General features: G+C 37.3%; 1 protein-coding gene across 1 annotated transcript; it reads left to right on the top strand.

Moving 5' to 3' along the window:
• The first annotated feature begins 5094 nt into the window (after positions 1-5094).
• Positions 5095-7833, top strand: LOC128676755 (uncharacterized). The gene is made up of 3 exons (XM_053757068.2): positions 5095-5427; positions 6371-6475; positions 7487-7833. The coding sequence occupies exons 1-3, from the start codon at positions 5203-5205 to the stop codon at positions 7493-7495; spliced, it is 339 nt and encodes a 112-aa protein (XP_053613043.1). The 5' UTR covers positions 5095-5202; the 3' UTR covers positions 7496-7833.
• Positions 7834-13715: the final 5882 nt, after the last annotated feature.

The following is a 13715-nucleotide window of genomic DNA, read 5'->3' as shown; positions in this document are numbered from 1 at the left end:
CCAAGACTCGGGCCAATCAGAAAAAGATAATTTTCCATCATGACCCGCGACCGGGGATCGAACCCGGGACCTCTCGGTTCAGAGGCAAGCACTGCCACCACTGCGGCACCGAGGTCGTCAAACTTTGAGTGATAATAAAGTCCAAAATAAATAAAAATATTTTGCACAACTTCAGTTTAGATAGATGTGGTTTAGATAGGTAAGTACCTTGTTCAATGTTGCTCCTTCCGTACATATTTTCTGTGCTTTTGAGATGAAAATAAAACAATGTATGCTTATGAAAAGGCAGGAATCTTCCTGCCTTTTTATAAGCATAAATTGATGACGAAAATTCTCAATACATAGAACCTTCCGAAGTATTTCTAGATATGTACGTAGACCCTAACACACATCATAGACAATTGGACTATTAAGCGTATGAGTCTAAGGTATGAGTAGATGAGTACCTACCTATCTACCTATTTCATTGAAATATCTAATGTACAGATTTTATGAAAATATATTTTGACAGTAACCAACAAGTAATGAATCATTAATTAGCGTAATTATTTTTAAATAGTCGTTGATACACGCATTAACTTCATAAAGTCAAGGTCTAATAATAATGCCTTTTGTCTGTCCGTTTGGTGGTCCATTCGTCTTGTTTTGACAGCCGCCGCCCGCTGCTTCGGCTAAAGGTTAAATTTGATAGTCTGTGATACGATTAGCTCTTATTTGTAGTGTTTTAATTTAACTACCTAATATCAGATTAGTGGAGGTTAAAGTTTGTGTTTTTATTGGACGTATGTATATCGATATCTTTGCCGGATGTTAATTAAACCCGTGAATAAAGAATCGATTTATATTATTCATTCTGAGATCTCCTGAAACTTCAGGACAAAAGTTCTTAGTTAAAGTACTAAGAGGGAACTTTAGAACTTTTTTACCTAGGGAATAATAATCACACAATAAATACATCTATATTATAATGTTTGCACATTTTTTGAAAAAAAAAATCTAATCTAATTTTGCCTTACCTTCTAGTTCTTTTGCCATTTTCGTTTTCTACCTATTTATGTCCTACAGCCGGGCAATTTTTTTTGCCATAGGCATTTAAAAAAATAGACGGTCTATGGGAAGAGGGAAGTGGCCTCTTGTCGATCAGATTACGTCGAAGACAATACTGACTGGTTTGAACCTTGACCCACGACCTTTCCACTGATTTGATGAAAGGCTAGCCATTCGGCCATTCACGTAGGTAACACGGTCCATTGGTTAAGACGCTCACCTGTGAACCGAAAGGTTCCAGGTTCGAATCGTAGTTCCCACAAGGGTTTATACACCAATTTGACTAGCGTGTACTTCTCCGGTGAAGGAAAACAATTTAAGCTAACTTGCACCTATTGATATCAGCTAGGTATTTATTTATTTTTATTTGAATGCATATAATTACAAAAAAAAATATTATGCATGCTACTTAGTGTGTGAAGAAGAAGTCAATCACTTTATTAATATTATCCAGGCTAACAGATCGCCGAAATTTGGCAGTTCGGCATACATAGCTGCAGTCTTTAATTGCTGTAAATAAAAGCTCTCATAAAAACTATGCAATGTTCGTGCATTTGGTGCGGTATCTGAGTACGATGATAATGTGTAGGCATTACATGCCACATAATGGCCACGACCACACTATATGTAATATTTCCATAGATATAAGAACATTATAAGTACATATGAATGTTTTTATATTCGTGAATTTTTCAAATTTTTGGAAGAATGTGGTTAGAGACCGCGCTAAGAGAAATGTCCGGCGGTAACCTGGAGGACCGTCAATAAATCGGCCACGTTGATGTGGTCAGCGGCTATAGCGTCCGTCCAGAGACTGAATGCGGTCATTGTCTATCGCCTTGTCAAATTGATCGAATCTGTTACGAGTAACCTTGAACTTTACTTCGTCGTCCACGCTTTTAATTATAACGATTTTTATCACAATAAGAATACGTCTATATACGTTGTTGACCATTTACTTAGCTGATAAATAGTTAAATGTTATACCTACGCCCAAATTTGGTATCGAACACGGTAATATACTGATTGGTATCGTATTAGAAATAGCGTTATGAAAAAATATGATTTTTTCATTTTAAGTTATTTAAAAAAATAAATTAATTTGTTTTAATATATGTATATATTTAATTACTTTAATAATTGTAATATTATTTTATAAGAAATAGTTTGGTAGTATTTTTAGAATGGGAAATTATTTCTTTAAACTTGAGATATTAATTTGCCTAGCTTGCAAACATAGATTTCAGAATATCTTAAGACAGCCTTACTGATTGTGGCGTTTAGTTTCCGCTTTAAAATAAGACCACATCCTCCCGTGGATGTCATAAATAAGAGGCGATTAAAAACTGACAGGTAACAATAGCTTTCACAAGTAGGGTTACGCGGCCGGTTGGAAGGTTATAGTCAAATAAAAAATATAAAAAAAAATTCGAGGAAGGTTTAGATGTACAATTTATTGGGTATTATTTTACATGAGCAAAGCCGGGACGGGCCAGTAGGTACGTAAATTATTAAAGGTGGGCTATGGAAATACACGGAGTACCTATTACTTATTATAGTTACACTCAAGCCACCGCATATAATAAAAAAAGTACCCTAATCTTTGTGGAAGAGTTGTTTGTCGTTCAACCAATATGTCAAAATGTCATAACAACGTGCTAAAATGTAATTTGAAAAATATTCTCAATCTTGACGTTGGTAAAAACACCGTTTTGGCGAACGATGGAGCCGGAACACGAGAAAAGAATAAGAAATAAACATTTTCAAAAATGCGACTAAAACGCAACGCTGGCCCGTTAGTTTTTCTAAAAACCTGTTCAGCTCAGTACATATCAGCCTGCACTTTCTACGTGTTTTCTTTAAGTATGGGTGACCAAAATCATGGGTAGACAGATTTTGATGAGTTACAGTGTTCTTGTAAGCCTGGCTCATAGTGCAAGAAAAATCTACTATCGTTATTATGTTTGGCAAAAATCTGATTATGGACATGAAACTATACATATATAAAATGTACGATCAAGTATACAAATGCAGTCAGTTTTCATATATATTCCACATATAAGGTATAGCAAGTGTATAACCATCATCGGCCATTTTTATTGTCCCACTGCTGGGGCACTGGCCGTCCTTCATGATGGACAGTAAAGTGAGTTAACAACTCGCAAACCACTGCGCATCTGAGCTCATCTTTCAATAATCTATAGCGAAGTAGGTTAACAGCATAATTAATAAATACAAAATATTCGCGAATAAAGTTTTTATTATGTTAACAGTAAAAACTCCTCATGTCTGAAGATTGCAGTAATTAGGTAGAATGAAACACATAACGAATTTCACACCTTCTCTATTTCGCACACGAGTTTATAATCAACCAGAGCGCAGGTTTCCTCACGATGTTTTCCATCGCCGGATGCAAGTGATGATGGTCAATTAAAACTACTATATATAATTCAGATTAGTATACAAACTCATGCGGCACGACGGTTCAGTAGGATTGTTACCCAACCTTTCGGTCGACAGCAAAACGCTTGACAATTACATCATCACCACCGATTTAAAAATAAAAACATCTTTATTCATTACGAGGTGGACAGAGCCAAGGATCGCGATCGCTTAGCCACGTGATACATAGCAACCTTTAATGGAATAGACATTCCAACCAACACTGTTCAAATGAGTTTCTTTCGGCATTTCTTCTCAGCAGTGGTCGTTCCGAAATGCCAGTAGTTTGTAGCTTGTGAGAAATAACTATAAATATAAAAATTGACGAGAAAAAGTGCCTGTGAAGGTCTAATTTCTGAATAAATGATTTGAATTTGAATTTGAACATTAAATGATTGTAAAAACCCTATTTTCAGATGCAACTTTGCCATCTTCTGGCGCTGACAGGAGCTATCATTTTGGCCTATATTCTGGTGGTCTACCTAAAACGTAACCGCCATTTGTGGCGGCGGCTTCCTTTGAACCGCCTCTCTCAATCATCGCGATCTTCCGGTTGCCGGATGTGACGCCCGAAAGCCTTGTGATTGTTTCAGAAGATACAGCTATGTTTTACTACCGTATGCTTTAAGATTATATAATCACTTCGTTTTAGATGTCAACGATTGTTTTAGAAATGATGTTGCTGACACGGGATATTATGGAAAAGTTCTATTTTAGGGCAGGAAACAGACGTCACGTCCTGGGTGATATTTATTAAGGAAGCCGCAAGAAAAATCGCGAGTTTTGTTAATAAGAAGTGTAATGTAAGGGCTTATTGTTCTACGTAAAGCCATCAATGGATTAGACTGGTTTGGAGATGGACGGATGAGACCGTACGAAGTTTCAAGAAAAAAGGAAGTAGGTAACTTTAATGCAGACTGCAGTGGGTTGCTCGGGGCTTAAAATGATAATCTTTCTTCCTAATCGAGTGTTTTATTGGTTTTATCTAATAATGGTGCCAGATTTTTTTCAAGTAGCCTAAAGGCTTCTGATATGACATTTTACAACTACCTACCGCCGTCTAGTGGCAAGTATTCACTTACAAGTAAACTAAATATGTCAACCGGTACGCAGGTTTTCTCATAATGTTTTCATAAAATAAAGATGATAGACACCGATATAAACTGTTTTTTTTTTATAAAACAGATCAAAGAGATAACTGTATGAACTGATGAAGTATGTTGGTAGTAAAAGCTTGTGATTAAATGATATGTCTCTGTGTATCACTCCATGAAGCTCGCTTGTTTCTGACTAGACTCTAGCCAGCCCAAATACCTATATTTGAAACTGGAACATACCTAATATGCTGGTTCCACCATGGATTTAGTAAATACTTCGCCATCTACTAATTCCATGGGTTCCACACTATCGCCGCTCGCAGTTTGCAAAATTTGGCGCTTTCAACATAGGTACATTGTGGTTTTTACCGTTTTTACTTTAGGCAAGGTTTTTTTTTTTCGAGGTTATATGGCATTTTTCATAACCGTGGCTAATCCTCTGTAATAATCTGTGGGCTAATCATGGATTAAACAAAATAAATAAAAAAATCCAAATGTCAATTTGAGACTGAAGTTATAATGTCACGATAACGTGCCAAGTGCACACATCTAATTCTAAAAGCACATTTAAAAAAAAAAACGAAAATTATAATAAAATGCGACTCAAATAATAACAATGCCAAGTAAAGAGTACATGAAAAGTTGTGAGATATCTAGGACTAAGCCTCCACCTGTCTGGTCTTTTTGTCTCGATTGGGTGACCAAGTTATTCGAAGGATGGTTCCCGAAGAAGAAGTGTGGTCAGAACACACCCGTCACGGTCGCGAGCTCCACCAAAATCTTCAACTTAAAACCGCTTTTTGGTACATGTAAAAAGAGTGAAACTATAAAAAACAGTGAGGTATGTTTGATTTAATTTATTAGGGTTGCTTTTGAAGAGTAGCACTTTATTTAGGATCTATCGAACATTTATAACAGTACTTGTGCAATATAACTTTCCACGTTTGGTTATTACAACCTTAATGCACGCCCGCCATCTGTACCAAAATTTCATCCCAATCCGTCTGGTAAAAATTGCTTGATTGGGTACAAAGTCAAAGTATTTTTTTAAAACAGAAAAAGGGAAAAGGGTACCGATTGTAAAGTTGTTGATCTGGTCGCCATAAAGCTAAAGCAATTTACGTAGGACAGTAACTTGTTCCCAAAATTTTTAGGCCCTTTTTTTAAATATTTAATCACAAACAAAGGGTTGAGTCAATAAATCTTAATCGGAAATGTAATTCGTGTGATGTAATATAAGTACATTTTGGAAAAGTAGATTTTAGGCAGGTTTTCTTTTTGTAAAATAGACGTATTGTAATAGGGATCAACAAGTTTGTTTTGTATCACATATATTGTACTTTTTATTATACTGTGACTAGGTACTTAGTATGAAAGTTAGTGTCAAAAATGATGAACTCAAAATAACTGTGTAGTTTCAAGATATAGGCAGCACATACATATTTCAACAGTTTACCCTTACAGACAGGCAATGTTAGCGTTAAGAACCTTATTATAAGTTATATGTAATGTACTTACAACTTACTAGATGTTGCCCGAGGCTTCGTTCCCGTGGGAATTTTGAGATAAAATATAGCCTATAGCCATCTTGGATAATGTACCTTTCTAATGGTGAAAGAATTTTTGAAATCGGTTCGGTAGTTTCGGAGATTACTCGCCTCAAACAGTGTAGTGAGTTGTAACTCACAAACGCTTACCTCTTTATAGTAATAGTATAGATTATGTACACACAGACCATTTAAAAAATGTGTAGGGAAGTAATTGACGATGATATATTTTTTTAGATAGAACTTGCCAGCCTGATAGCTTTGGCTGGAGCGTTTCTGTTGGCTTTGGTGGTGGTTTCGATCCTCAGGCAGAGGGTCTGCCAACGACGACAACTGGACCAGGTAACATAGTCAATTTCACTTATACATTCAGATAACCAACAGCAATATATAAAATAGCTTTAAAAACGTGCAATTGTCCACACGTTGATGAAATCGGAGCTGTACAAATACGGTTGCCATCCTTTCGCTTTTCCCTGAATTTCTCCAAGTATGGAGGGGGCCTTTTAAAAACTGTCCGGGAAAATCCGTTTTTGGATTCTTTCCTCATTTTTCTCTTGTTAAAGGACGGTGCACACCTCTCGGGCTAGCGTCCCGGTAAAATCGGGACGTTTTTGAATATTTCTCTTCTTACCCTCTGTTAAAGGCACACCGACAGCGTATGCAGTACGAACAAGTATGAATGTGTGAAATTGTATCTCGTGTGTGCACGCGCGTACGCACGTTTGTGTTACAATTCCATTTAATTAGCTACATACGTGCTTTATGAGTTAGGTGTGCATCGGTTTTAAATGTTGAGTTTTCGTGAAAATAAATCACCCATATGACGGTCGGGTCTAATAAGTTTTTCACCGGCGTCGGTAATTTAAGTAATGTCAGGCCTACCCATTAGGTATCACGGCAAGGGACACCCACACAACGCGCGCTCGTTCCTGTTAACAACAACCAAATACAGCACACAAGTGTTCAACCTTCAAAAACAGCCTTATTGTTAATACTGCTAAGGCATCAACAGGGTAAGGACACAATTGGTTGTAGCAAACGCTGTGGTGCAGTACGGGAACAGTTCTCAGCGCTCGTGTGGAGAAACTGTACAGACACTGACTCACAATCTCGTCTGCCCATCCTGCTCAGACTCCTGTGAGACCTGGAGACCTGATGCAGGTCACCTAATACGCTGACCGTGGTCATTTATCATACAAAATCAGTATTAACGAGATTGCCTCCAGTCAAGACGTACACTGAGACAGTATAACTTACAAATTATTAAAAATACAATTACGGTATAAATTATGTATTATAAATTCGGGACTTGGTATCTATATTGTTAACAGTACTAAGTTTTGTTTTCAGGTTTCCTGAAGCGAAGACTATCTATCAATACGCCGGCCAACACAAAGCAAAAATGATTTTTAAACGAAACAAACGCAACACTTGGATTTATAGATTGCACCGTCACGCCAAAAAGGCCAAGGAATGCTTGAATAAAGAGAATTGTTTGGAAGAAGAAAATTTTTCCTTCGGTTTGGATTTACCTGACGATGTCGTTGGTCAGCTATACTACTTCACCATAGGGACAGGCATCGTTTTCTTCTTTATTGTATTTACAAGGATAATTTATTCGGTGGCTACGAGAGGTGAATAACAGGCAATAGTTTGTACGGCGTTGGAACGGAAAATAAATCAATAATAAAACTTTATTTTTGTCTCTATATTACTAATTATAAAAATGTACAACAAATATATATATATATATATATATATATATATATATATATATATATATATATATATATATATATATATATATATATATATATATATATATATATATATATATATATATATATATATATATATTGATCTCTCTTTCAGTCGTTCACGTCACGTCACGTCTCACGTCTTTCTATTTCAGTAATGAAACCCATCGCTTTCAGTGAAGGATAACTTTTTAGAACTTCTCGCACACTGGTTGGCTATTTCGTTCACTATGTGTGTGCGACTACATGTAACTAGATGGCGGTAGTTGAGAAAGTCAGAAGTCAGAAGCCATGACTTGGATAAAATAGGAATTTTGACTCCAAAAATCTAGCACATCACTATCATACATTTTTTTTACATTAGAAAAAAGTATAAGTAACTGATTTGATTACTTAGTTGGAAAATATCTAATTTGTGGACACTGGAAAAACTGAAAAAAAAAAGCACTGAAAAACTGTGTCCAAAATTTCTAGGTATTGAGACGAAGTTTACTGGATTGATTACCTGGTCATTAAACTTATAAGGGACGAGTTAAGTAGGATTCAAAGCTGACTGCAACAGCGACACATGACATCTTCGAAACAATCAACTGGGTCAATTTTCCACTTGTGCAAAAATCTCCCATTGTATTGTAGGGACCAGTGAGTAGCCCCATCAATTCAAGATGTCCAGTCGTGTCATTAAATAATCACCTCGTTACCCGCAATGTATTTTGTTCGGGTTCGCATTGAGGTCGCCGTATTCGACCCGATCCAGTTTGTTACGCGAATGCGTGTCAACTATTTGTCAACGCCCTTTTGCGTACTCACTGATGGATTGGTTAGTTGACAGCAATGAAACTCGTTTGAAGATTGATGGTAGGTTGTCATGAACCATGTGCTGGGTCAGACATACGCAGAGACTGATCAAGAATTCTGATCGATCCAAGTTAATTTGTGATGCGTCCTTCAATCCAGCAGCTCCTAAACTTTACAATTCGCAGCGCGGTTATTTAGTAACATTGAGTTTTATAGTCTCTAGTTGAAATAAGTAAGATACTATCAAGGGTTACAATGACGTTAGATCGATACTGGTTGTGAAGGAACGATTTCAGCCATCCTGATCCTGGCACCCTGAGCTGTAGCCGAAATAAATGAATTGTAGTCTAAAGGTTAATCGAGCCCTGAGCGCGTAACTAAGGCCATCATCATTCTCATCACATTTATGACATTGTAGAATTATGATCATCACGGGAATCCTTTTAGTATTTTTAGTATTTTGTCATGCCTACTTCTATTTTACCAATTGTGTTTTACAGACGTCACGTAATGAATGCAACCTGTAACACGGTCAGATGAGGGAGAGAGAAGGAGATAAACAGTATTATGTCCACAGTCCGTATCGAGAGTTCTCCAGGACGATCGCTCCGAAGTACCAGTGAAGACAAAAAGCTTATTGTGTTGCCAATCGTTGTGAAATGCACGCGGCATAGAAATGCGATTGAGTTGTGTTGGATTCTTCAATTCTGTGTTTGTTTTCAAAGCTTCTATTTTATTTGTAAGTAGCAGCCCGTCCCGGGTTCTTTCGGGTAAAACGATAATTAATTATACACGTAAATCTTCATCAGGAATTAAACTATGTATTTAAAAATCGTACAAAAATCCGTTAGGCAGTTTTAGGAGTTTATCGCATTCATACATACAGATGCGACAAGCAGACTTCTTTTCGTGCAATGTACAGTCTGCCACAGAGAAATCTGACCCCCTAAGAGATGGCGTACAAATCGCGGGGGGGGTCAGATTTCTCTGTGGCAGACTGTACATGAACGACAGTTGTCGTTATGGCCTGCGGCTCATGTAACCCCCCTAGAATAACATCTACTAAGAACAAAATATAATCAAGTTATTTTTTTTAGGGTCTAAAGTAAAAGTTTTCATTTAGAATCATCTAAGAGGTGTTTAAGAGAGGCCTATTACCAGCACTGGGAAAAAGGCTGTCAATGGTGATAAATTGGTTAAAATACATAATATATATATGTATATTAAGTTATGTATATTATTTCAAATATATAATGGGCTGAAATACCTAGTTCAATGTCATTAAAAACCGATCGTTGCACTTGAATCGTAGTACTTTCCCTGAAATGTTATACTACCAGAGGGTATAGTATGTTACTCCGATTACGACACTATATCGAAATGTACGTTTTAAGTCCAAATTCCATTATTGCTAAGCTAAATACGTTTAGAGCCAGGCCCTATTGGCTACGTTTCGCTTCATCGTCCTTCGTAGCGTTGACTATATAGGTACATAACTATGGAAAACAATGGTGTACAGCGGAGCGACAATGCGCTTCGTCGCGCGTCGACGTAACGGGACAGTGGAACCAGACCCAAGAGTTGAGACTTCTATCGCTCTTTCATACTTTGCCTAGGCTTCACCATCATTATCATCAGCCATTTTAATGTCCTTACTATTGGGGCGTTGGCTTTCCCTATTATAAGCTGTATACCCGCGGCTTCGTCCACTTAAATGCCCTTGGGAACAGTTGGGATAGTTGATAATATCCATCGCCCATTGTAGGCGACGCACTTAGGATTTTATTTTATTTTATATTATTTTGTGTTGAAAAAAATATGTTTTCTCAAATTAATATTTGGCTTTGCAACTAGTAGTGCCATCTGTTGCGCAACAGTGGAACCGTCTTAAACACGGTAGAATATTTTATTTTTTATTTTTGTAAGTCGGTAGTCCGATACTTCGAGACGATTCTACAAGATTGTTCTTCTACGTGTCCTAAAACTTTAATCTTCTATCTAATTGTGTCTACAATAAACGCGTAATTCAAGTCTACCTAGTTTTTTCATTGCGTCGGTTACACCCATTTAAAGTAGGTACACACAGACCTATCGATGTCCCTTCCGTCTTAGTTTCGGACAGCAAACGAAATTATGTATACTTAATATTCATTGATTCATTGTGACATTTACATTATAACATCGGAAGAGAATAGGCATGTTTCCAGTATATTATAATGCGTAGTATATTTCGCTGGTGGAGTTATGCCTTTATTTCAGCTCGACCATAACGCACAATATCACTTTCAGAGATTTGCGAAAATCATGTAAGTTGATATCAAATTTCATAGCGTGCGACATTTCACAAAGTGTTCCGAAACTGCGTGGAAGTGATTATTGCGAGTGCAATTCATAATTTAATTATGCAAGTGTTTCAACATTCACCTTGAATATACCCGCAGTAATATATATGTACCTCGGTGGCGCAGTGGTAAGGTTCTTGCCACTGAACCGAGAGGTCCCGGGTTCGAACCCCGGTCAGGTCATGATGGAAAATGATATTTTTCTGATTGGCCCGTGACTTGGATGTTTATCTATATATGTATTTGTTATAAAATATAGTATCGTTGAGTTAGATATACACAAGTCTCGTACTTACTTTGGGGCTAGCTCAATCTGTGTGATTTGTCCTAATATATTTATATTTAAATATATTAACAATAACTATTAGTTATTGTCAATCTGAAATAATTTTGTTTGACGGATATCCGCGAAGTTTTTCCCACGGTGTTATGGATAACGTTTAACTGTCTATAGTAGATAATAATCATGATTATTACTTTCTAACAGGTTTGTATTTCCTTATTTCGGGCAGGCATTTATATTTAAATAAAATCTATGTTCGAATAACTTAATTAATATTTTGACATGATATTTTATCTATATTTTCTACAGACTGATAGCTTTTTCCCTTGGCTATATCCGCATAAACTTACCTATTTAAAAACTTCATAATGTTCTATCCATTGCAAAAACAGACAAAATGAAAAATCGCGCCCTTGGCCTGCGGTAGTGACAGTTAAACCACTTTCGCAATGGCCGGTCATTGGATGGGTGACCAAATATGTATTATCTCGAGCTCGGAAAGAATACCAAGCCGTAGGTTGTGTTTGCTGTCGTTAAAACCCACCAATAAGCATTGTACCATCGTGGTGCTTTATAGCCCACAAGCTTTCACCGCGGCTACGCACGCGGAAATTTCCCACGGAAACAGTTTTTTTTTCAGGATGAAAAGGACCCTATGTGTTTTTTCGTAGTTTAGACTACATGTATATAAATTTCCAGAAGATTGGTCTAAGTTGATAGAGCGTGACGAGGTAACAAACTTACTTTAGGATTTATACTATTAGTTAGGTTAGGATATTCTTTATCCATCCATAATAAAGGCCAGTGTCTCACCATACCTACTTATATTTCTAAAACCACAGCTGCATTCAATTATAGTTTACATTCTAATGGGTCTAAAGACAAAAATCAGACAGATGTTGACGCCAATGCACGAAAACATTGCGTTGTTTGGAAGAGAGTTTTTATTTACCGCATTGGAAAACGAGCAATATATGCCGTATTCGTCAAAGTTCGGCGAACTGTATCGTAATAAATAGTTGGCAAAACGTTTAGAGCAATATCCGCGTGTGGCAGAATAGATTAAAGTAATTGACGTAATTTGAAACCACAGACCGCCTTTTGTTCTTCTACAGTTGAACTATCACTTGGGCATTTCAAGGATAGGTTACAACCATAGATAAAAGAAATATGGTTTCAATATATCTAACTAGCGGTCCGTTCCGGCTTTGCTCGGGTAAAAATTCAGTAAACCGGCAAATTTCGGATCAATCGGTCGAAGAATCGGTCGCTTCAAACTTGAGTCGCAAGATTCCACCCTAGACGGGGACATAGCGACATACATAAAAGTTTGTATCTACTAAAATGTTATTATACCTTTTTGTACCATAATTTAAGAAAATATGTAATAAATAGAATATTCTATGAATTAAGGAAGTTTTTTCTTTACTCAATTTGATTTTTCTATATTGTCGGATGTAAAACTAGCCATCCCGCGTATTATTTTTACAATACTTGATTTGAAAAATCGATAAAAAGAAGCTTGAAAGTCTTGATTCCCACGCCGCTACAACTTTTTCTGCTAATTATTGACAACTCTATCAGATTGTGCGCAGCCGAGCGGAAAATCGTGACCGGTAAATTTTGTTTTTATGTGACTCAATATTGATTAATGGGCCTGTGTTAGTTTTAGTAGATTTTCACGTTTATCCACTCATTAGTGTTAGAAAACGACTGTTAATTAGTCAGATTGGCCAGTCAGTGGGCCACCTACTGTCATGCTCCATACTGTCCTACTTGGAGGACCTCAACAAGTGTATCAACAAGGCAATATTAGTGGACAGATACTAGCACAGAGCCATAACCATTCGAAAAGAAAAGGTCAGCGAACTGTATACCAATATATACAAACTCGCGCATGTGGCCCGAGTGGGATACGAACGTGGGACCTTTCGATCACAGGGTCTCATGTTGGGACTCCACTGAAGCGGAGCGGAATGTACCAATTAGTGAACTGTATAGCAATGTGTACAAACTCGTGCATGTGGCACGAGTGGGATTATCGAACGTGAGAGTTTTCGATCACAGGCGTCTCATGCTGTGACATTACTCTTATGAAGCGGAGTGGAACGTGGCTCGGTTTTGAACCAATGAAAACAAATGACGACAAGGAGTCCCAGCCTTTAATCACTAGACCCTTACCGCTCCACAAGTATGTAATAAGTTATTCGAGGTGCAATTTATTGCGAACATGAGCCCCGAACGCAATTGCGAACATGAGCCCCGAACGCAATTGCGAACATGAGCCCCGAACGCAATTGGGAACATGCGGAGTAAGAGATTCGGAGTGCAAAAGGATAATCTTCCACCTTGACCTGGAGTCCAAATCTACCTCGAAATATAACTTACTAGTTGCGCCC

Source organism: Plodia interpunctella, chromosome 16, assembly GCF_027563975.2.
Source record: "Plodia interpunctella isolate USDA-ARS_2022_Savannah chromosome 16, ilPloInte3.2, whole genome shotgun sequence".
Taxonomy (NCBI): domain Eukaryota; kingdom Metazoa; phylum Arthropoda; class Insecta; order Lepidoptera; family Pyralidae; genus Plodia; species Plodia interpunctella.
The sequence above is the reverse complement of the archived record's forward strand: the minus strand, read 5'-3'. Positions and strand labels throughout refer to the sequence as shown.